Here is a 26,163-nt window from a genome sequence, read left to right on the forward strand (position 1 = left end):
GGCGCGTTTATGCAGATGAGCAGGGACCCTGGGCATCTTTCTTTTGCTGTTTTGCTGAGTTAGTAGAAAGGCCTCTTTAGTGTCCTAAGTTTTCATAACTGCGACCTTAATTGCCTACCGTCTGTAAGACCGTTCCACAGGTGCATGTTCATTAATTGTTTATGGTTCATTGAACAAGCATGGGAAACAGTGTTAAAACCCTTTACAATGAAGATCTGTGAAGTTATTTGGATTTTTACTAATTATCTTTGAAAGACAGGGTCCTGAAAAAGGGACGTTTCTTTTTTTGCTGAGTTTATATACACTGCTCAAAAAAATAAAGGGAACACTTAAACAACACAATGTAACTCCAAGTCAATCACACTTCTGTGAAATCAAACTGTCCACTTAGGAAGCAACACTGATTGACAATAAATTTCACATGCTGTTGTGCAAATGGAATAGACAACAGGTGGAAATTATAGGCAATTAGCAAGACACCCCCAATAAAGGCGTGGTTCTGCAGGTGGGGACCACAGACCACTTCTCAGTTCCTATGCTTCCTGGCTGATGTTTTGGTCACTTTTGAATGCTGGCGGTGCTTTCACTCTAGTGGTAGCATGAGACGGAGTCTACAACCCACACAAGTGGCTCAGGTAGTGCAGCTCATCCAGGATGGCACATCAATGCGAGCTGTGGCAAGAAGGTTTGCTGTGTCTGTCAGCGTAGTGTCCAGAGCATGGAGGCGCTACCAGGAGACAGGCCAGTACATCAGGAGACGTGGAGGAGGCCGTAGGAGGGCAACAACCCAGCAGCAGGACCGCTACCTCCGCCTTTGTGCAAGGAGGAGCAGGAGAAGCACTGCCAGAGCCCTGCAAAATGACCTCCAGCAGGCCACAAATGTGCATGTGTCTGCTCAAACGGTCAGAAACAGACTCCATGAGGGTGGTATGAGGGCCCGACGTCCACAGGTGGGGGTTGTGCTTACAGCCCAACACCGTGCAGGACGTTTGGCATTTGCCAGAGAACACCAAGATTGGAAAATTTGCCACTGGCGCCCTGTGCTCTTCACAGATGAAAGCAGGTTCACACTGAGCACGTGACAGAGTCTGGAGACGCCGTGGAGAACGTTCTGCTGCCTGCAACATCCTCCAGCATGACCGGTTTGGCGGTGGGTCAGTCATGGTGTGGGGTGGCATTTCTTTGGGGGGCCGCACAGCCCTCCATGTGCTCGCCAGAGGTAGCCTGACTGCCATTAGGTACCGAGATGAGATCCTCAGACCCCTTGTGAGACCATATGCTGGTGCGGTTGTCCCTGGGTTCCTCCTAATGCAAGACAATGCTAGACCTCATGTGGCTGGAGTGTGTCAGCAGTTCCTGCAAGAGAAAGGCATTAATGCTATGGACTGGCCCGCCCGTTCCCCAGACCTGAATCCAATTGAGCACATCTGGGACATCATGTCTCGCTCCATCCACCAACGCCACGTTGCACCACAGACTGTCCAGGAGTTGGCGGATGCTTTAGTCCAGGTCTGGGAGGAGATCCCTCAGGAGACCATCTGCCACCTCATCAGGAGCATGCCCAGGCGTTGTAGGGAGGTCATACAGGCATGTGGAGGCCACACACACTACTGAGCCTCATTTTGACTTGTTTTAAGGACATTACATCAAAGTTGGATCAGCCTGTAGTGTGGTTTTCCACTTTAATTTTGAGTGTGACTCCAAATCCAGACCTCCATGGGTTGATAAATTGGATTTCCATTGATTCTTTTTGTGTGATTTTGTTGTCAGCACATTCAACTATGTAAAGAAAAAAGTATTTAATAAGATTATTTATTTCATTCAGATCTAGGATGTGTTGTTTAAGTGTTCCCTTTATTTTTTTGAGCAGTATATTATGTATAGTATGAAATGAAGTGCTGTGCAAATGTAAGGGGAGAGGGGTGGGTGAGGGATCGGGGAATGGGGTGTAAGGTATGGTTGGTTACAGTGGCAAGCATCATGTTTACAGATATTAATCAAAGACGATTCTTCTTTTTTCTCTTGTATTCCACCTTGTCAGATTGTTGAAATAATTTCACTAGTGTTGCGTCTTGCGTGCCTAATTGTCTATGTTGACTGGTAGCACGTTTTAAAAGTAATGGAGGACAGAATACAAAGAAGATAATTACAAGACTTTTATGACATTGAGTCTCTTTTTCTTTCTTTGTTGTCACCATTGATCCAACACGTATCCATCGTCATTTCAAACCTGAATAGGACTATACATGAATTGTAAATGGAATATGGTTTTATTCATGTGTTTTCTGTATATTTTAGTGGTGTATTAATATATGATTTTCCTCTTGTGTTTCAGCACGTACGTTGGCACTGTGGAATCTGACCCTCACGCCCAGCAATGTCACTGCCGGTGAGTACAGTAGAAATGTTCATGTGGTCCCAAAGTGTAAGTGTGTTTTGCCTGGTATCAGTTTATGTGTCACTTTTTTTATGCTTTTGCAAAATATATGATTCACGGTATGTAACACAAAAGAGCTGCATTCATTTTGATACAGAGAAAACATGTGTCTAGGGCTAGTTTTGTTACTCAACTGACAAAGTGCTGCACTTATGCACAGCAACATCTTAGACATTAATCAACCTTCAGGGTCTGAAGGTATGTGAAAAAAAAGTATTGGTAATGCCAGGCCATGCAATGTGTGTTAGTTTAGTTTGAATTTAAGGACCTTTTCATTTCCATTTTCAATCAGAATCCATTTTGTTACATTTTTCTTTCAATTTTTGTAAAGAGAGTAACAACAAATAAATGGATTAACACGTTCCAACTTGAATCAGACTCTGGACATTGGATTTGTATGAGTCAGAACTATACAAATCAAATAAATCCAATTTTATTGGTCACATTCAAATATTTAGCAGATGTTATTGCGGGTGTAGTGAAATGCTTGTTTTCATACTTCCACCACTCTCCATTCTAGCTAAATTATTAGGATGGAAATTGCATTGGGACAATTATATTAGACAATTTAGCCACTACACTTTATTTTACAGTCCTATTTTTTTCTATATTCGGTTTACTGTTTAAAGTAAATGTCACATCCCGCTGTGCTCTACCAAAAAAGAAAGATAAATTTGACCCCCATGAAATGAAGGGGAGGATTTTCTCTAAGCCAATCACTAGGGCTTTTCTTTGGCAGCCCATGATGCATTGCTGCCTGTAGTTGTAAAAGTTGTGCAGGACAAATTAGAGTCCCCTTTGTTTGATTAATAAGTAACACATTTTTCTACCAAAGCCCAGAGTAATGTTATCAGCCGTATGAGGGCTGCCTGCTTGCCATCTCCAATCTGACGTGCTCTAATTAGTTTTAAACTGCCTGCAGCTCCACAACTTTGCGTTTTATCTCCATTTTAGTTTATCAGAATCGTGTTTGGGGTTGTGCTGGGTTTTCAAATCCCTCCAGCGTCTCTACCTCTCTCATTTACATAGTGAGGCTTGGATGTCTTCACTGAAGTTTTAAATCTTTGGGGAGAAAAAAAACATTGGAAAGTCTTCTCTCCTTACGACTCATCGAATCACTAGCAAATGTAGTCCGACAACGCTAAATGTACCCAGACAGACACCTCCTATTTTGCTTATGTGTTCTCTTCTCTTACTCCATCTATTTATCCATCCATAACCCTTTATGGAAAAACCACATCATTTCATGTGAAATTTCACATGTGAAATCATGGTTTTGTAAAACTTTAAATGTGATGATATGTGGATTTTCACATGTGATCACATCCTTTCACATGTGAAACCATGTAGTTTTGGAACACGGCATGTGATGATATTTTAAATTAAGTTTCACATTTGACACATTTTCACATTTGAAAATCGAATTTGGACTTTCATGTGAACAACTTTCACTTAAAAACTGAATTCTCACATGTGGAATAGAATTTTCACATGTTAAAATCAAATTTGCAGTTCCACATTAAGAAAAATTCACATGTGAAAATCTAACTCTCACATGTTTAATTGCATTTTCACAAGTGAAAAACGTTCACGTGAAAATCGAATTTGGAGTTTTCCATATTAAAAGCATTAATTGTCACATTTATTTCACATTAGATCATGTTTTCACATTTGTGGTTTTGCGTTATCACAGGTTGCTTTTACATGTTGTCACGTTATCACATTAACTTCACAGAAGATCACGTGATCATATGTGAAATTCATGTGTTTTTTCCGTAAGGGTACTGACATCTACCTAGCCCAGATATGGCTTGCCTCAATTACTATTTCAACATGGTGTTATAGCTAAACAGAGCCTATCCACCCAAGCAATCTGCCTACCTCTTCATCACAGTCTGCTGTTCTCTACGTTTCTCTCTTTCATTCCGTCTCTCTCATTCAGTTGTTGTCACTCTCTCAACCTCGCTCCCTCTACCATTCCCTCTCATTCACTCATTCTCTCCCTCTCTCCTCCCACTCTCCCAGCTCACCTGACTAACAGACACAGCCGCCTCACTGGTAGTGCAGCAGCTGTCATTAAAGGTTACCTGCCCAGCTGCATCCCTAGTGTGGTGGTTGCTGTTGTTGCTGTTTTGTTGTTGGTATGGTCATCATGGAAGGCCGCAGTGAGGTGTTGAGGTGTTAATCCCCTTATCTCCAGGTTCAGGTTTGCCGCTACTGTGGGAGAAAGGTAGACTTGCTGAGGGAAAGAAAGATAGAAATACATTAGCTAGCGAAAGAGGAGACTGACAGCAGGCCCTGAGTGGAAATAACAGATGGATATACATCCCCAAGCAGGAACCACGTAAAGGCCAAGCAAGCTGTATGTATGGACTTGACTAAATATATGCCAAGCGTAAGCCTGCAATGCATGCATTATTTTCATATCCATATGAGGAGAGTCTAGCCCCTACTATGTTAGAGCTAAAAGCAGATATGGGCGTTATCCAGCCACTACAATGTTAGAGCTAAAAGCAGATGAGGGCATTATCAATTGGGTTGAAAGAAAAAGGTGGCAGAATGCATAGGGGGTTTTACTTCATTTACATAAAGGATGGACCTATGTATTGTATATGCATAAAAGCAGAGCCGGGGCCTAAGGAAGGCAGTTGTTGTTCCGCGGACCGGCTCGGCTTTATTACTCTGTATTAAAGTCTATATTGAATTTACAAGTTCTTGTAAGAAGTGTTATTCTTAAGACAATTTTCCACGACACTACCTGTAAGCATGTTTTCCACTAGCGTGTTGTTGCTAGTATGTTAGTGACCCACGGTGGATTACGGGTCCATAGCAGGCCACACAGATTGTGACCCATCTTTGCTTATTTTCCATGAATCAGAAATATTATTTTATCATGCTTTCATCTTTATGCACATATATTGCTATCATCTGTTGTGCTCAGGCATTGCAGTAATGAACAAACATGACAGGGGAAAACTGCAACCTAACCCTAACTGTAAGTCGCTCTGATAAGAGTGTATGCTAAATTACTAAAATAGAAATGGAAAACATCGTAAAGAGAGACAGAGACCTGAGATGCAAGCATGGTTATTGCTGAGATAATCTATATACAACGAAAGCTAACCCAGTTGCCTCCCACTATGTATCCAATGTTCCGGGTTAACATGTAATGTCTGTGCGTAATAGAATGTCAGTTTGTCATAGAGAAACTGCCTGCGTCACTGCCTTGTTGGCCACAAACCCCATACACAAAATAGTGGCTAGCAAGATGGAGATAACAAAGGTTATTTTTTAATATGTGCATATCACAAGTAGCTAGTTTGCATCAACCACCATCATTTAAACAACTGCAAATGTTTTGCTTGTACATTTTGGATTGAAATTGTAATGTTCTGGCATGTCTGCCTCATGATCTGTTGGGAGATTTGTCTGTCTGAAGGCGAAACACCCCGGAAACAATCATTTTTCCCCTTATCGAACAACCAAAAGAGTCCGTCATGAATTGCAGACCCTAGTCACTGCTGTTGACAAGGGTCGGGTTTGCAAGACTATTAATCTAATTATCTTTGGGATTCTTGTAAAGCCGCTTCTGTACTTAGTAGTGTGGATAATCAATAGGAGACCGGTCACGGCTTGTGACGTTTGTGGTAACTTCTGTGATGAGGTGTATCTAAAAGGTCACTAATGTTGCCTGCCGTGTCAAAACGATCAAGAGCTTCGACAGCTCCTTTAATAGATCTTCTACACACACATGCACACACACACACACACACACACACACACACACACACACACACACACACCATCCACTTCCTTCCCAATTACAAGGTACAAATGCCATCCACCCAAGGCATAGCAGATTAACACAGTCTGTTAGCATAGGTCTGCCACACAAAGATGTGAGGAAACAGAGAGCACCAAGGCTTTGGACAATTACACACTTTATAGAGTGAATGCATCCCCACCTTCTTCAAGCCCTGATGCAAATCAACTAGAAAGGCTCTGTTTCAGACGTGAATGAAAACCTACACTTTTCTCTGTCTACACAGTTCCAGTTACACCTCAATGCACTAATCTCTTTAGCAGACATTTCAATTCCATTCAGCTGGGGTTACACATAGAGTTCTGTAGGAGATGGAACTGATTGCTTTTTCAAGTCATGTTTAACATTATTCAATATCTATTTGATTTGATTTATTAGGATCCTCATTAGCCGACGCCAGTGGTGACAGCTAGTCTTGCTGGGGTTCGACACATAAAAAAAAAACTTTACAGACAAAAGACTTCACAATTTACATACAGTACCAGTCAAAAGTTTGGACACACCTACTCATTCCAGGGTTTCCTTTATTTTTACTATTTTCTACATCGTGAATAATAGTGAAGACATCAAAACTATGAAATAACAGATATGGAATCATGTAGTAACCCAAAAAGTGTTAAACAAATCAAAATATATTTTATATTTGACATTCTTCAAAATAGCCACCCTTTGCCTTCATGACAGCTTTGCACACTCTTGGCATTCTCTCAACCAGCTTCACCTGTAATGCTTTTTCAACAGTCTTGAAGGAGTTCCCACATATGCTGAGCACTTGTTGGCTGCTTTTCCTTCACTCTGTGGTCCAACTCATCCCAAACAATATCAATTGGGTTGAGGTCGGGTGATTGTGGAGGCCAGGTCATCTGACGGAGCAATCCATCACTCTCCTTCTTGGTCAAATAGCCCTTACACAGCTTGGAGGTGTGTTGAGTCATTGTCCCATTGAAAAACAAATGATAGTCCCACTAAGCACAAACCAGATGGGATGGCGTATCGCTGCAGAATGCTGTGGTAGTGTAACACCCGACGTTGTTAGAAGTAGAAGTGGACCAAAGCGCAGCGAGGTGAGTGTTCATGATAATTTATTACAAGAAACACTCAAAACAAGAATAACCAAAAACAACAAAACGAAAGCGAACAGTTCCGTCAGGCACAGATACTAAACAGTAAAGAACCTCCCACAAACACAGGTGGAAAACAGGCTGCCTAAGTATGCTTCCCAATCAGAGACAACGATAGACAGCTGCCTCTGATTGGGAACCACACTGGCCCAAAAACAAAGAAACAAAAAACATAGACTTCCCCACCTGAGTCACACCCTGACCTAACCAAACATAGAGAATAATAAGGATCTCTACGGTCAGGGCGTGACAGGTAGCCATGCTGGTTAAGTGTTCCTTGAATTCAAAATAAATCACTGACAGTGTCAACAGCAAAGCACCCCCACACTATCACACATCCTCCTCCATGCTTCACGGTGGGAATCACACATGTGGAGATAATCCTTTCACCTACTTTGTGTCCCACAAAGACACAATGGTTGGAACCAAAAATAAAACATTTGGACTCATCTGACCAAAATCTAAAATTTGGACTCATCAGACCAAAGGACAGATTTCCACCGGTCTAATGTCCATTGCTTGTGATTCTTGCCACAAGCATGTCTCTTCTTATTATTGGTGTCCTTTAGTAGTGGTTACTTTTCAGCAATTTGACCATAAAGGACTGATTCACGCAGTCTCAGCTGAATGGTTGATGTTGAGATGTGTCAATTACTTGAACTCTGTGAAGCATTTATTTGGGCTAATTTCTGAGGCTGGTAACTGTAATAAACGTATCTTCTGTAGCAGAGGTGACTCTGGTTCTTCCTTTCCTGTGGCGGTGCTCATGAGAGCTAGTTTCATCAAAGCATTTGATGGTTTTTGTGACTGCAATGAAGAAATGTTCAAAGTTCTTGAACTTTTCTGCATTGACTGACCTTCTTGTCTTATAGTAATGATGGACTGTTGTTTCTCTTTGCTTATTTGAGCTCTTCTTGCCATAATATGGACTTGGTGTTTTTCAAATAGGGCTATCTTCTGTATACCACCCTTACCTTGTCACAACACAACTGATTTGCTCAAATGCATTAAGAAGGAAAGAAATTCCACAAATGTACTTTTAACAAGGCATACCTGCTATTTTAAATGTATTCCAGGTGACTACCTCATGAAGCTGGTTGAGAGAATGCCAAGAGTGTGCAAAGCTGTCATCAAGGGTAAGGGTGGCTACGTTGAAGAATCTCAAATATAAAATATATTTTTTATTTCTTTAACACTTTTTTGGGTACTACATGATTCCATGTGAGTTATTTCATCGTTTTTATATCATCACTATTATTCTACAATGTAGAAAATAGTAAAAATTAAGAAAAACCCTTGAATGAGTAGGTGTGTCCAAACTTTTAAAAACACTAACATGTAGTGTGTGTGTGTGTGTGTGTGTGTGTGTGCGCGCACACGCATCAAGCAGTTACAGTTGAAATCGGAAGTTTACATACACCTTAGCCAAATACATTAAAACTCAGTTTTACATTAAAACTCAGTTTTTCACAATTCCTGACATTTAATCCTAGTAAACATTCCCTGTCTTAGGTCAGTTAGGATCACCACTTTATTTTAAGAATGTGAAATGTCAGAATAATAGTAGAGAGAGTGATTTATTTTAGTTTTTATTTCTTTCATCACATTCCCAGTGGCTCAGAAGTTGACATACACTCAATTAGTATTTGGTAGCATTGCCTTTAAATTGTTAACTTGCGTAAAACATTTCCGGTTGCCTTCCACAAGCTTCCCACAATAAGTTGGGTGAATTTTGGCCAATTCCTCCTGACAGAGCTGGTGTAACTGAGTCAGGTTTGTAGGCCTCCTTGCTCGCACACACGTTTTAAGTTCTGCCCACAGATTTTCTATGGGATTGAGGTCAGGTCTTTGTGATGGCCACTCCAATACCTTGACTTTGTTGTCCTTAAGCCATTTTGCCACAACTTTGGAAGTATGCTTGGGGTCATTGTCCATTTGGAAGACCCATTTGCGACCAAGCTTTAACTTCCTGACTGATGTCTTGAGATGTTACTTCAATATATCCACATCATTTTCCTTTCTCATGAAGCCATCTATTTTGTGACGTGCACCAGTCCCTCCTGCAGCAAATCACCCCCACAACATGATTCTGCCACCCCCGTGCTTCATGGTTGGGATGGTGTTCTTCGGCTTGCAAGCCTCCCCCTTTTTCCTCCATACATAACAATGGTCATTATGGCCAAACAGTTCTATTTTTGTTTCATCAGACCAGAGGACATTTCTCCAAAAAGTATGATCGTTTTCTCCATGTGCAGTTGCAAACCATAGTCTGGCTTTTTTATGGCGGTTTTGGAGCAGTGGCTTCTTTCTTGCTGAGCGGACTTTCAGGTTCAGTCGATATAGGACTCTTTTTACTGTGGATATAGGTTCTTTTGTACCTGTTTCCTCCAGCATCTTCACAAGGTCCTTTGCTGTTGTTCTGGGATTGATTTGCATTTTTTCGCACCAAAGTACGTTCATTTCTAGGAGACAGAACACGTCTCCTTCCTGAGCGGTACGACAACTGAGTGGTCCCATGGTGTTTATACTTGCGTACTATTGTTTGTACATATGAGCGTTTGGAATTTGCTCCCAAGGATGAACCAGACTTGTGGAGGTCTACAATTTCTTTTCTGAGGACTTGGCTAATTTCTTTTGATTTTCCCATGATGTCAAGCAAAGAGGCACTGAGTTTGAAGGTAGGCCTTGAAATACATCCACAGGTACACCTCCAGTTTACTCAAATGATGTCAATTAGCTTCTAAGCTTCTAAAGCCATGACATCATTTTCTGGAACTTTCCAAGCTGTTTAAAAGGCACAGTTAACTTATTGTATGTAACTTCTGACCCACTGGAATTGTGATACAGTGAATTATAAGTGTAATAATCTGTCTGTAAACAATTGTTGGAAAATTACTTGTATCATGCACAAAGTAGATGTCCTACCGACTTGCCTAAACTATAGTTTGTTCACAAGAAATTTGTGGAGTGGTTGAAAAACAAATTTTAATGACTCCAACCTATGTGTATGTAAACTTCAGACTTCATCTGTACACATATATATCAGTACATACACACAACAAGTAGGTCACTTGGGGGAGAGGCGTTGTGTCGTGAGGTGTTGCTTCATTTGTTTTTGGAAACCAGGTTTGCTGTTCACTAGTGCTATATACGATGGAAGGGAGTTCCATGAACTCATGGCTCTGTATAATACTGTACATTTCCTTTAATTTGTTCTGGATCTGGACCACTCTATTCTGGGCCAGCTGCAGCTTAACTAGGTATTTCTTTACAGCACTTAACCCTATGACTGTGTAAGGGTCCTGTGTGTAGCTGGTGTAGAGAGTCAGGCGCAGGACAGCAGATATGAGTAATCAATGTAATTTACTCAAAAAGACAAATTTACAAAGTAACATCACAAGCCCACAAAGACGGACCGAATTACAATAAACAATCACTCACAAACATGACATGGGGAACAGAGGGTTAAATTATAAACAAGTAATTGGTTGAGTGAAGACAAAGACAGAACAAATGGAAAATGAAAAGTGGATCGGCGGTGGCTAGAAAGCCGGTGACGTCGACCGCCGAACACCGCCCAAACAAGGAGATTGACCGACTTCGGAGGAAGTCGTGACAGTACCCCCCCCTCAGCCGCGCGCCGACATCGACCTCGGGGAAGACCCGGAGGACGAGGCGCAGGGCGATCCGGATGGAGATGATGGAAATCCCGCAGCAACCAAGGGACCAGGACGTCCTCCACCGGCACCCAGCATCTCTCCTCCGGACAGTACCCCTCCCACTCTACGAGGTACTGAAGGCCCCTTGCCTGACGCCTCGAGTTCAGGATGGCTCGAACAGCATACACCGGGGCCCCCTCGATGTCCACAGGGGGCAGAGGAACCTCCCGCACCTCAGCTTCCTGGAGTGGACCAGCTACCACCGGCATGAGGAGAGACACATGGAACGAGGGATTAATACGATAATCTGGGGGAAGCTGTAACCTGTAGCATACCTTGTTCAGTCTCCTCAGGACTTTAAATGGCCCCACAAACCGCCGTCCCAGCTTCCGGCAGGGCAAGCGGAGGGTCAGGTTTCGGGTCGAGAGCCAGACCTGGTCCCCCGGTGCGAACACCGGGGCCTTGCTGCGGTGGGGGTTGGCGCTCGCTTTTTGCCTCCTCACGGCCCGTTGTAGGTGCACATGGGCGGCGTCCCAGGTCTCCTCCTAGGGCTTAAACCATTCGTCAACCGCAGCAGCTTCGATCTGGCTCTGATGCCAAGGTGCCAGAACCGGCTGATACCCCAGTACGCACTGGAAAGGAGAGAGGTTAGTGGAGGAGTGGCGGAGTGAGTTATGGGCCATCTCTGCCCAGGGGATGAACGCCGCCCACTCCCCCAGCCGGTCCTGGCAATATGACCGCAGAAACCTACCGACATCCTGGTTTACTCTCTCCACCTGCCCGTTACTCTCGGGGTGAAAACCTGAGGTGAGGCTGACAGAGACCCCCAGACGTTCCATGAATGCTCTCCAGACCCTGGACGTGAACTGGGGACCCCGATCAGAAAATATGTCCTCAGGCACCCTGTAGTGCCGGAAGACGTGTGTGAACAGGGCCTCTGCAGTCTGTAGGGCTGTAGGGAGACCGGGAAAAGGGAGGAGATGGCAGGACTTAGAAAACCAATCCACAATGACCAGGATCGTGGTGTTGCCCTGTGAGGGAGGAAGATCCGTCAGGAAGTCCACCGACAGGTGTGACCATGGCCGTTGTGGAACGGGTAGGGGTTGTAATTTCCCTCTGGGCAGGTGCCTGGGAGCCTTGCACTGGGCGCACACTGAGCAGGAGGAAACATAAACCCTCACGTCCTTGGCCAAGGTGGGCCACCAATACTTCCCACTAAGGCAATGCACCGTCCGACCGATGCCAGGATGACCAGAGGAGGGTGACGAATGGGCCCAATAGATCAAACGGTCGCGGACAGCAGACGGAACGTACAGGCGCCCAGCTGGACACTGGGGGGGAGTGGGCTCTGTGCGTAACGCCTGCTCGATGTCCGCGTCCAGCTGCCTCACCACCGGTGCCACCAGGCAAGAGGCCGGAAGTATAGGAGTGTGATCCATGGACCGGTCCTCTGTGTCATACATCTGGGACAGTGCGTCTGCCTTAGTGTTCTGGGAACCTGGTCTGTAGGATAGAGTGAAAACAAAACGGGTAAAGAACATAGCCCACCTTGCCTGGCGAGGGTTCAGTCTCCTCGCCCTCCAGATGTACTCCAGATTGCGGTGGTCAGTCCAGATGAGAAAAGGGTGTTTAGCCCCCTCAAGCCAATGTCTCCACGCCTTCAGAGCCTTGACAACAGCCAACAGCTCCCCCACATCATAGTTTCGCTCCGCCGGGCTGAGCTTCTTCGAAAAGAGAGCACGGGGCGGAGCTTTGGTGACGTGCCCGAGCGCTGAGAGAGCACGGCTCCTATCCCAGCCTCGGACGCGTCCACCTCCACTATGAATGCCAAAGAGGGATCCGGATGAGCCAGCACGGAAGCTGAGGTAAACAGAGCCTTCAGGTGACCAAAAGCCCTCTATCCGCCTCAGCCGACCACTGCAGCCGCACCGGTCCCCCCTTCAGCAGTGAGGTAATGGGAGCTACTACCTGACCAAAACCCCGGATAAACCTCCGGTAGTAGTTGGCAAACCCTAGAAACCGCTGCACTTACTTTACCATGGTGGGAGTCGGCCAATTATGCACGGCTGAAATGCAGTCACTCTCCATCTCCACCCCTGACGTAGAAATGTGGTACCCTAGGAAGGAGACGGACTGTTGGAAGAACAGACATTTCTCAGTCTTGACGTACAGATCATGCTCCAACAGTCGACCAAGCACCCTGCGCACCAGGGACACATGCTCGGCGCGTGTAGCGGAGTATATCAGAATGTCGTCGATATACACCACTACACCCTGCCAGTGCAGGTCCTGGGAAAATCTCGTCAACAAAAGCTTGGAATGGAGCATTCATCAACCCGTACGGCATGACGAGGTATTCATAGTGCCCTGAGGTGGTACTAAATGCCGTCTTCCACTCGTCCCCCTCCCGGATACACACCAGGTTGTAAGCGCTCATGAGATCCAATTTTGTGAAGAAGCGCGCCCCGTGCATTGACTCGATCTCACTGGCGATGACAGGCAGCGGGTAGCTGTACCTCACAGTGATCTGATTGATACCTCGATAGTCAATACACCGGCGCAGACCCCCATCCTTCTTCTTCACAAAAAATAAACTCGAGGAGGCAGGTGAAGTGGAAGGCCGAATGTATCCCTGCCCCAGGGATTCGGAGACATATGTTTCCATAGCCACCGTCTCCTCCTGTGACAGAGGATACACGTGACTCCTGGGAAGTGCTGCGTCTACCAGGAGATTTATCGCACAATCCCCCCGTCGATGAGGTGGGAATTTAGTCGCCTTCTTCTTACAGAAGGCAAGAGCCAAATCTGCATATTCTGAGTGGATGCGCACTGTGGAGACCTGGTCTGGACTTTCCACCGTAGTCACACCGATGGAAACCCCCACACACCTCCCTGAGCACTCTCGTGACCACACCTTGAGAGCCCTCTGTTGCCACGAAATAGTGGGGTCATGACAGACCAACCAGGGTAAGTCCAGCACCACGGGAAATGCAGGAGTGACAAAAATGTAAAAAAAAGACATCACTCTCCCCATCTTTACAACCATTGAATCTATATGTTTTGACCATGACAGTTTACAATCTAAGATAACACCAAGTGCCACACCTATCATTACCAGATTCAGCTGAGGTCTAGAACTTAGGGAATGATTTGTACCAAATGTAATGCTCTTCGTTTTAGAGAGCTTCAGGGCCAGTTTATTACTGGCCACCCATTCCAAAACAGACTGCAGCTCTTTGTTAAGGATTTCAGTGACTTCATTAGCTGTGGTTGCTGATGCATATATGGTTGAATCATCAGCATACATCGACTAACATTCTTTGTTTAATGCCAGTGGCAGGTCATTGGTAAAAATAGAAAAGAATAGAGGGCCTAGAGAGCTGCCCTGTGTTACACCACACTTGACATGTTTGACATTAGAGAAGCTTCCATTTAAAGGAAACCCTCTGAGTTCCATTAGATAGATAGTTCTGACTATGGCAGAGGTTGAAAAGCCATAACACATACGTTTTCCCAACAACAGGTTATGGTCAACAATACGAAAGGCTGCACTGAAATCTAACAGTACAACTACCACAATCTTCTTATTATCAATTTCTTTTGACCAATCATCATTAATTTGTGTCAGTGCAGTACATGTTGAGGGCCCTTCTCTATAAGCATGCTGAAAGTCTGTTGTTAATTTGTTTGCAGAGAAATAGCATTGTATTTGGTCAAACTCCATTTTCTGCAACAGTTTGCTAACTTCTTACATCTAGACATTCCGCTAGCGGAACACCTGCTCCAATATCCAATGATAGGCGTGGCGCGAATTACAAATTCCTCAAAAATACAAAAACTTCAATTTTTCAAACATATGACTATTTCACAGCATTTTAAAGACAAGACTCTCCTTTATCTAACCACACTGTCCGATTTCAAAAAGGCTTTACAGCGAAAGCAAAACATTAGATTATGTCAGCAGAGTACCAAGCCAGAAATAATCAGACACCCATTTTTCAAGCTAGCATATAATGTCACAAAAACCCAGAAGACAGCTAAATGCAGCACTAACCTTTGATGATCTTCATCAGATGACACACCTCGGATATTATGTTATACAATACATGCATGTTTTGTTCAATCAAGTTCATATTTATATCAAAAAACAGCTTTTTACATTAGCATGTGACGTTCAGAACTAGCATACCCCCCGCAAACTTCCGGAGGAATTTGCTAACAATTTACTAAATTACTCACGATAAACGTTCACAAAAAGCATAACAATTATTTTAAGAATTATAGATACAGAACTCCTCTATGCACTTGATATGTCCGATTCTAAAATAGCTTTTTGGTGAAAGCACATTTTGCAATATTCTAAGTACATAGCCCGGCATCACAGGGCTAGCTATTTAGACACCCGGCAAGTTTAGCACTCACCAATATCAGATTTACTATTATAAAAGTTTGATTACCTTTTGTTGTCTTCGTCAGAATGCACTCCCAGGACTGCTACTTCAATAACAAATGTTGGTTTGGTCCAAAATAATCCATCGTTATATCCAAATTGCGGCGTTTGTTCGTGCGTTCCAGACACTATCTGAAAGGGTAAATAAGGGTCGTGCGCATGGCTCAATTCGTGACAAAAAAAATCTAAATATTCCATTACCATACTTCGAAGCATGTCAACCGCTGTTTAAAATCCATTTTTATGCCATTTTTCTCGTAAAAAAGCGATAATATTCCGACCTGGAATGTCCATTTAGCTAAACAGAGGAAAGTAAACAAAGCTTTCGGTCGACGCGGGCACGAGCCTGAGTCTCACAGTACTGTAACCAGCCACTACCCAAACGCGCTACTTTTTTTCAGCCAGAGCCTGCAAAGCCACGATTCAGCTTTTTGCCGCCTTCTGAGAGCCTATGGCAGCCGTAGGAAGTGTCACGGGACAGCTAAGATCCTCACTCTTCAATAAACAGAGACAAGAAGAACGACACCTTGTCAGACAGGCCACTTCCTGCATGAAATGTTCTCAGGTTTTTGCCTGCCATATGAGTTCTGTTATACTCACAGACACCATTCAAACAGTTTTAGAAACTTTGGAGTGTTTTCTATCCAAAGCCAATAATTATATGCATATTCTAGTTACTGGGCAGGAGTAGTAACCAGATTAAATCGGTTACGTTTTTTATCCAGCCGTGAAAATACTGCCCCCTAGCCATAATAGGCTAAGAGCCGACAGCAAGCTGACAGGCCGCTTTACCACTCTTGCATAACGGAATGACTTTGGCTTCCCTCCAGGCCTGAGGACAATACTTTCCTCTAGGCTCAGATTCAAGATATGACGGATAGGAAAGGCTATAGAGTCAGCTACCATCCTCGATGCCAGGAGGTTTGTCATTATTGATCGTTAACAATAATTTTTCCACCTTTCCCATACTAACTTTACAAAATTCAAACTTGCAATGCTTTTCTTTCATTATTAGTTTTTTTTATGCATCAGTTGGATTTCTCATCAATACGATGTATTTCCTGCCTAAGTTTGCCCACTTTGCCAATGAAGAAATCTTTAAAATATTTGGCAAAGTCAAATGGTTTTGTGCTGAATAAGCCACCTGATTCGATGAAATATTTAATTTAATTTAAAGTACAGCAAATTTTTTTCATTATTTTTATATAATTGATCTTGGCTTAGGTCACATAATTTCAAAATGTGCAGTAAGTCAGATGTGCAGCCAGACTTATTAGCCACTCCTTTTGCCCCATCACGGCTCATGAGTGGCGCAGCGGTCTAAGTCACTTCATTTCAGTGCTAGAGGCGTCACTACAGACCTTGGTTCAATTCCAGGCTGTATCACAACCGACCGTGATTAGGAGTCCCATAGGGCGGCGCATAATTGGCCCATCGTCGTCCGGGTTAGTGTTTGGCCGATGTTGGCCGTCATTGTAGATAATAATTTGTTCTTAACCTCTTGGGGCTAGGTGGGACGCTAGCGTGTCACCCGTGGTGCACTCCATCAACAGCAGGTGCATTTCAAGAGCGGCAAATTTGAATCCAAATAAATGTCAAAATTCAAATTTTTCAAAAATACAACTATTTTACACCATTTGAAAGATAAACATCTCCTTAAATCTAACCACGTTTTACGATTTCAAAAAGGTTTTACGGCGAAAGCATAAATTTAGAGTATGTTAGGACAGTACATTTACAAGAGTTGTGTGTAATGTTTTGTCAAGTCAAAGACAGGGTCACCAAAACCATAAAACCAGCTAAAATGATGCACTAACCTTTTACAATCTCCATCAGATGACACTCCTAGGACATTATGTTAGACAATGCATGCATTTTTAGTTCTATCAAGTTCATATTTATATCCAAAAACAGCGTTTTACTATGGCATTGATGTTGAGGAAATCGTTTCCCTCCAATAACCGGCAGTCAAGTCAGCGTAACAAATTAAATAATTAAAATTAGAAAACATTGGTAAAATATTATATTGTCATTTAAAGAATTATAGATTTACATCTCTTGAACGCAATCAACTTGCCAGATTTAAAAATAACCTTACTGGGAAATCACACTTTGCAATAATCTGAGCACTGCGCCCAGAAAAATACGCGTTGCGATACAGACTAGACGTCATGTTGGGGAGATCTAAAATCGAAAATACTATGTAAATAATCCATTACCTTTGATTCTCTTCATCAGATGTCACTTCCAGCTATCACAGGTCCATAACGAATGTAGTTTTGTTCAAAAAAGCTCATCATTTATGTCCAAAAATCTCCGTCTCGTTAGCACATGATGTAAGCCAGCCGGACTTCTCGTCATGAACGAGGGGAAAAAATATATTTCCGTTCGTTCAAACATGTCAAACGTTGTATAGCATAAATCATTAGGGCCTTTTTTAACCAGAACATGAATAATATTCAAGGTGGACGAATGCATACTCTTTTATAACGTATTGGAACGAGGGTACCCAACATGAACTCGCGCGCCAGGTGTCTAATGGGACATCATCGTTCCATGGCTCTTGTTCGGTCAGATCTCCCTCCAGAAGACTCAAAACACTTTGTAAAGGCTGGTGACATCTAGTGGAAGCAATAGGAAGTGCCAAAATATTCCTAAGCCCCTGTGTTTTTCAATGGGATAGGTTTAAAGTCAATACAACACATCAGGTATCCACTTCCTGTCAGAAAATGTCTCAGGGTTTTGCCTGCCAAATGAGTTCTGTTATACTCACAGACACCATTCAAACAGTTTTGGAAACTTTAGAGTGTTTTCTATCCATATATAATAAGTATATGCATATTCTAGTTACTGGGTAGGATTAGTAACCAGATTAAATCGGGTACATTTTTTTTATCCAGACGTGCAAATGCTGCCCCCTAGACCCAACAGGTTAACTGACTTGTCTAGTTAAAAAAAGGTGAAATAATAAAAAATCTCTTTCAACCATACAGTTCCTCATCAGTCCATGCAGCCGTAACAGTTCTAACAGTCAGTTTCTTAACATCTGCATGTTTATCAATAATTGGAAGGAGCAATTCCATAAATTCATCAAGTGCAGCATCTGGGTGCTCCTTATGATTCACATCAGACCAACAAACATTTTTAACATCATCTAAATAAGTCACTGCAAAATCGTTTGTATGATCTCTTTTACATTATTTTATGCCCAGCTTTTGGAACTTTGGCTTTCCTGGATTTAGCCACTATATTGTGATCACTGTATCCAACAAAGTTCTACAGTATTAGTACAAATGTGATCAATGATCTTGTTCCTGTAGTGTTTGTAAACACCCTGGTAGGTTGATTAATAACCTGAACCAGAATACAGGCACTGGTTACAATGAGAAGCTTCTTCTTGAGTGGACAGCTTGATGAAAACTAGTCAATATTCAGGTCCTCAAGAAAGTAGACCTCTCTCTGTTTACATCACACTTCATTCTGTCCGTCTCCCATCCCATGGTGGTGACACAACATGGATCTTTTACTAATATGTTAATATACATGTTCAATGATTTTTAAGGAAACAATTTTCAGTAAATAGAAAATTCATACAATGAGTTTTTCACCTGAGTGCAAACAGATTGTTGCTCAGACACAGTACAGTATATCATTACATGTAATAGGTTACTGTAATATGTTTGTAATCATAACTGAAGCCATCATTTTTCCACAGGCAATAACAAGCCCTATCTTGACTGCCATCGCATTGTATTACAATGCCATGTTTACAGAGATGGGAAAAATCAACAAGGAAATTGGCTTCCCACTTTATATGAGGTGGCACTATAACCATGTATTTAAATGGTACTTACGTAGTCAGATACAGTGTAGCTGTATTGTGAGTATACATTACAGCATTGCAACTGTAATCCTAGTTTTTACTTTGCACATTTCAAGTATTTGTAATCAAACTTTCAATCAACATTATTCATGTAATTGTTGGCATTTTTAGATTGAGGGGTGGTCTAAACAAAGCAGTGACTTCCTACTGTTTAACATCGCCTCATACAAGAAGGATGGAAATATAATGGGCTAACATGGTACAACTTTCCAAAATGTACAATGTTCAAACATTAGAAAAGTTATGGGTTATTATAATTGAATACAGCTAGACACGCCCTGAGGCTGCAGCTCAGTTGATGACTGGTGCCATGGTTACGACGTCTGTGACCATGCGTGTGTGTGGTCGACCCTGCTGTCGCCAGGTCCAGTTATCTGTAAGCACTGCTAGCCTGTTGGGGCTAGGGGGCAGTATTGAGAATTTTGAAAAAAATATGTAAATAAATTAAGAAACCACATTTGTTGTGGACCTGGGATTCCTGGAAGTGTCAATGGATGAAGATAATCAAAGGTAAGGGATTATTGACAATAGTATTATTGATATTAGATGGTTACAAGATGGTGCTAACCTGTATATCCTAGCCTATTGTTCTTAGCACAGCACCCCGTTTATTGCAAAGTGTGATTTTCCAGTAAAGTTATTTTGAAATCTGGCAATGCGGTAGCATTTACAAAATGTTAAACTATAATTCTTTGAATGACAATATTATAATTTACCAATGTTTTCGAATAGTAATTTTGTAAATTGTAACATTGATTCACCGGAAGCATTTGAGGGGGAAAAAATTCTGAATTTCACTGCTACTGTAAAATGCTGTTTTTTGGATATAAATATGAACTTGATGGGAAAAATGCATGTATTGTATAACATAATGTCCTAGGAGTGTCATCTGAGGAAGATTGTCAAAGGTTAGTGCATAATTTTAGCTGGTTATCTGCTTTTGGTGACGCCTGTCTTTGAATTGACAAAACATTGCACACAGCTATTTTCAATGTACTCTCCTAACATAACCTAACTTTATGCTTTCGCCGTAAAGCCTCTTTGAAATCGGACAATGTGGTTGGATTTAGGAGATGTTTATCTTTCAAATGGTGAAAAATAGTTGATTGTTTGAGAAATTGAAATTATTAGATTCTTGCAGTTTTGAATTTCCCGCCATGGTCTCTTGACAATAAATCCCAATACCGGGATCAGATCCCCAACAGGCTAGGCAGGTCACAGTGTTCATGTCCTGTTCTTTAGTTACCATCCGCTTTCTGTTAGACAGCTGTGACACTGCGCTCATTTTAACCTCTGTCCCATCCACAATCACAGACACAAGTCCACTGGTTGTAATGCTGTCTTTTTTTTCTCTTGTCGACTCTCTTGTCTTTCTCTCTCTTTCTTTCCTTTTGTGATCCCCTTCTTTGTGTCTGTCTCGCTATCTCCCTCCGTCCTTTCTCTGTCACTCAGGCCTGTTCTGTAACATGTCCATCGATCCCATCGGTACCTGCTGGCCCAAGAGCACTGCAGGGGAGTGGGTGTCACGGCCATGCCCAGAGATGTTCTATGGTGTCAAATACAACACCACCAGTGAGTAGAGCCCTATTGACAATGCTTATTTGTGCGTATCTGTCCAATATCCATAGTTGTATATCGATTATCAGGGTTTAGCTATTGTTTATTTATACAGGCCTGTCTTAAGACGCATACAGGACACAAACACACACACACACGTATGCATGCAGATGCAAACATCCGAGTAAATCTTTGTACATCTGTGCATGTTAGAGTGTGTCGCGACGTGACTATGATTCATGTGATGACATGCTATTTATCGAATAATTACCAACGTTTAATTATTACGTGATTATATTAATCATGCAACAACTCACTCATTAGTAACTTGGGGCACCTTAGGAAAAGTTTGTTTAATGAATCACCGTTTCCCGAATTAACTCAAGAATATATCAGAATATCTCGATATCATAACAGTCAATAATCAATCATTTCCTCAAATCAGTCTCATTCTGAACGTTTTTGACCTCGTAAATCTGCACGAACCCTAGCCTAAATGATGAATCAGCGACACACAAATTGTATTAATTATTTATTTACTAACTAACTAAATAACTACACAGAATTACATAAACACACACACAGTATAGATTATCGATTACTAACATAATGCAATGAAAATTCCCTAGTGGACTAACCCGATATGACCGTTTGGTTACACAATGGGAAGGGAGGGGCAAGATAAAGAGAGCGGGAGAGACAAAGAGAATGGGCTGGTACATACATGTGAAAGCTATGCTCATGAGAATGAATACTTTGCACATTTATATTTATTTTTATTATGGATGCCCATTAGCCAAAGCAGCCGCTACTCTTCCTGGGATCCAGCAAAATGAAGGCAGTTTATACCATTTTAAAAACATTACAATACATTCACAGATTTCACAACACAACGTGTGCCCTCAGGCCCCTACTCCACTACTACCACATATCTACAGTGTGTGTATAGTGTGTGTGTGTGTGTGTGTGTGTGTGTGTGTGTGTGTGTGTGTGTGTGTGTGTGTGTGTGTGTGTGTGTGTGTGTGTGTGTGTGTGTGTGTGTGTGTGTGTGTGTGTGTGTGTGTGTGTGTGTGTGTGTGTGTGTGTGTATGCATGTGTCTGTGCCAATGTTTGTGTTGCTTCACAGTCCCCACTGTTCCACAATGTGTTTTTTATCTGTTTTTTTTTATCTAATTTTACTGCTTGCCTCAGTTACTTGATGTGTCAATCTAGTCATGGCTCTATGTAGTACTGTGTGCCTCTCATAGTCTGTTCTGGACTTGAGGACTGTGAAGAGACCTCTTGTGGCATGTCTTGTGGGGTATGCATGGGTGTCCGAGCTGTGTGCAGGTAGTTTAGACAGACCGCTCAGTGCATTCAACATGTCAATACCTCTCATAAATAAAAGTAGTCCTCCACTTTCAGCCAGGAGATTTTGACCTGCCTTGTTGATAATGTTGTGAAGAAGGCAGAGCATCACATTATTATAGACAGACTTCTCCCCATCTTAGCTACTACTGCATCAATATGTTTTGACCATGACAGTTTACAATCTAGGATAACTCCAGGCAGTTTAGTTATCTCAACTTGCTCAATTTCCACATTATTTATTACAAGATTTAGTTGAGGTTTAGTGAGTGTTTTGTTCCAAATACAATGCTTTTACTTTTAGAAATATTTAGGGCTAACTTATTCCTTGCCACCCGCTCTGAAACTAACTGCAGCTCTTTGTTGAGTGTTGCTGTAGTAGCTGACGTGTATAGTGTTGAGTCATCCGCATACATAGACACTCGGGCTTTACTCAAAGTCAGTGGTATGTCGTTACTAAAAAGTTTAAAAAGCAAGGGGCTGAAACAGCTACCCTAGGGAATTCCTGATTCTTACTGGATTATATTTGATAGGATTCCATTAAAGAACACCCTCTGTGTTCTGTTAGACAAGTAACTCTTTATCAACGTTATAGTAGGGGGTGTAAAGCCATAACACAAGTTTTTGCAGCAGCAGACTATGATCGATAATGTCAAAAGCTGCACTGAAGTCTAACAAGACAGCCCCACAATCATTTTATCATCAATTGCTCTTAGCCAATCATCAGTAATTTGTGTAAGTGCTCTGCTTGTTGAGTGTCCTTCCCTATAAGCACGCTGATATTCTGTTGTCAATTTGTTTACTGTGAAATAGCATTGTATCTGGTCAAACACAATTTTTTCTATAAGTTTTCTAAGGGTTGGTAACAGGCTAATCGGTCAGTTATTTGAGCCAGTAAATGGGGCTTTACTATTCTTGGGTAGCGGAATGACTTTTGCTTCCCTCCAGGCCTGAGGGCACACACTTTCTAGTAGGCTTAAATTGAAGATGTGGCAATATCGTCTGCTATTATCCTCAGTAATTTTCTATCCAGATTGTCAGACCCCGGTGGCTTGTCATTGTTGACAGACAACAATAATTTTTTCACCTCTTTCACACCGACTTTACGGAATTCAAAAGTACAATTCTTGTCTTTCATAATTTGGTCCGATATACTTGGAAATGTAGTGTCAGTGTTTGTTGCGGTCATGTCATCCCTAAGTTTGCTTATCTTGCCAATGAAAAAGTCATTAAAGTAGTTTGCAATATCCGTGGGCTTTGTGATGAATGAGCCATCTGATTCAATGAATGAAGGAGCCGAGTTGGCTTTTTTTCCCAAAATTTAATTTAAGGTGCCCCAAAGCTTTTTACTATCACAATTTATCTTTGTTTCATGGTGTAGTTTATTTTTATTTTTATTTAGTTTAGTCACATGATTTCTTAATTTGCAGTATGTTTGCCAATCGGTTGGGTTGCCAGACTTAATTGCCATACCTTTTGCCTCATCCCTCTCAACCATACCATTTTTAAATTCCTCATCAATTCAAGGGGATTTAACAGTTTTTACAGTTCTTTTCTTAATTGGTGCGTGCTTGTTAGTAACTGGAATAAGTCGTTTCATAAATGCTTCAAGTGTAGTGTCTGGTTGCTTCTCATTACAAGCCACAGACCAGCAAATATTCTTTACATCATCAACATATGAACCACTACAAAACTTATTGTATGACTTCTTATACACTATATTAGGCCCAGCCTTTGAAACTTTGGTTTTCCTAGATATGGCTATTATATTGTGATCACTACATCCTATGGATTTGGATACTTCTTTAAAGCAAATATTTGCAGGATTAATAAAGATGCGATCAATACATATTGATGATTTAATTCCTGTGCTATTTGTAACTACCCTGGTAGGTTGACTGATAAACTGATCCAGGTTGCAGCACTGGTTACAGTTTGAAGTTTTTTCTTGAGTGGGCAGCTTGATGATAGCCAGTCAACATTTAAATCACCCAGAAAATATACTTCTCTGTTGATATCACATACATTATAAAGCATTTCACACATATTATCCAGATACTGACTGTTAGCGCTTGGTGGTCTATAGCAGCTTCCCACAAGAATGGGCTTTAGGTGATGAACCTAAACTAAGTGAGTTTCAGAGATAGTCAGAATATGAATGTCATCTGTTACAAGCAAGTTATTGACTTCATGGACCTTGTTTCTTAGGCTACATATGTTAATATGGGCTATTCTTTAGCACTTTTCTGGGTTGCTTGATTGTTTTTAATGCTTTACTGGGAAGCTTATCAGAGGTAGACTTACTCATGTTGTTGACATTGGAGGTGATAGTGCAGGGTGAGCTGCATAAAGTGGTGCTAACAGTGTAACTTTGGTTTATAGGCTCATGATTACTGCTTACAATATCTGTAGGATAAACAGATGTATTCGGTGCAATTAGGGATACATAAATTAAATTACTTATATTGTGTTTGACAGTGCCCCTAAGATCATGTGCATTTGATGCAACATTATGACGACTCATTGTCACAATGGTAGGGATTAACTGAGCTGGTCTTGGATCATTTACCAGTCATTGTTTCAACACAGCCTTGAAATGTGTGGACAGAGTCCAGGAGCCAAGGTGATTTGGATGGACTCTGTCATTCCTGTAGAGTATCTTCTGTTTCCAGAAGGTGTCAAAGTTATCAATAAAAGTGACTCCAGCAGAGCTACAGTAGTCTTTCAGCACATGAATGACCGTTCCACGCTGTCTGGTCTGTAGAGATTATCCTCAAACATTATCCTCAAACATTTGCCTAGCTGTGAGTCCTTTTGATCCTCACCAAGGAAAGGGACGCATGACAAGTGTATATGAACACTTTTGCATTTTAGAGAGTAAAATAGAGGAATACAGTTAAACAGTCAGAGAGAGTGAGGCAGAGAGAGGAAGAGAATTAAACAGTCAGAGAGAGAGGGACAGAGAGGGAAAGAGAGCGAGAGCACTGTTGTTGGGCGATTAGGCCTGGCTCGCAGTCGGTGTTCCAATTCATCCCAAAGGTGTTCAATGGGGTTGAGGTCAGGGCTCTGTGCTGGCCAGTCAAGTTCTTCCACACCGATCTCGACAAACCATTTCTGTATGGACCTCACTTTGTGCACGGGGGCATTGTCATGCTGAAACAGGAAAGGACCTTCCCCAAACTGTTTCCACAAAGTTGGAAGCACAGAATCGTCTAAAATGTATGTACCCCTAATTAAGATTAGCTAAGCGGCCGAGTCCAAACCATTATTCCTCCTACACAAAATTGTACAGTTGGCACTATGTATTGGGGCAGGTAGCATCCTCCTGGCATCTGAAGCGTGAGTCAATACTCCAGAGAGCGAGTTTCCACTGCTCCATTGTCCAATGGCGGCGAGCTCTACACCACTCCAGCCAACGCTAGGCATTGCGCATGGTGATCTTAGGCTTCTGTGTGGCTGCTCGGCCATGGAAACCCATTTCATAAAGCTCCCGACTGACAGTTCTTGTGCTGACGTTGCTTCCAGAGGCAGTTTGGAACTCGGTAGTGAGTGTTGCAACAAAGGACAGACGATTTTTACACTCTACGCGCTTCAGCACTCAGCAATCCCGTTCTGAGTGCTTGTGTGGCCTACCATTTTATGGCTGAGCCGTTGTTGCTCCTAGAGGTTTCCACTTCACAATAATGGCACTTACAGTTGACCGGGGTAGCTCGAGCAGGGCAGAAATGTAACAAACAAACTTGTTGGAAAGGTGGCAACCTATGACGGTGCAACGTTGACAGTCACAGAGCTCTTCAGTAAGGCCATTCTACTGTCAATGTTGTCTATGGAGATTGCATGGCGGTGTGATTGATTTTATACACCTGTCAGCAACGTGTGTGGCTGA

The 26,163-nt window shown here is 42.3% G+C and overlaps 1 protein-coding gene across 1 annotated transcript in view; it reads left to right on the top strand.

Annotated features, from left to right (window-relative positions):
* LOC106600876 (corticotropin-releasing factor receptor 1) overlaps positions 1 to 26,163 on the top strand; it is a 182,928-nt gene that overhangs the window by 66,011 nt on the left and 90,754 nt on the right. The window contains exons 3-4 of the mRNA XM_014192620.2: positions 2,336 to 2,389; positions 20,826 to 20,945. Of these exons, the coding sequence (XP_014048095.1) occupies positions 2,336 to 2,389; positions 20,826 to 20,945 (174 nt within the window). The remainder of the gene's footprint in view (positions 1 to 2,335; positions 2,390 to 20,825; positions 20,946 to 26,163) is intronic.

This window comes from Salmo salar, chromosome ssa03 (assembly GCF_905237065.1).
Source record: "Salmo salar chromosome ssa03, Ssal_v3.1, whole genome shotgun sequence".
Classification (NCBI taxonomy): domain Eukaryota; kingdom Metazoa; phylum Chordata; class Actinopteri; order Salmoniformes; family Salmonidae; genus Salmo; species Salmo salar.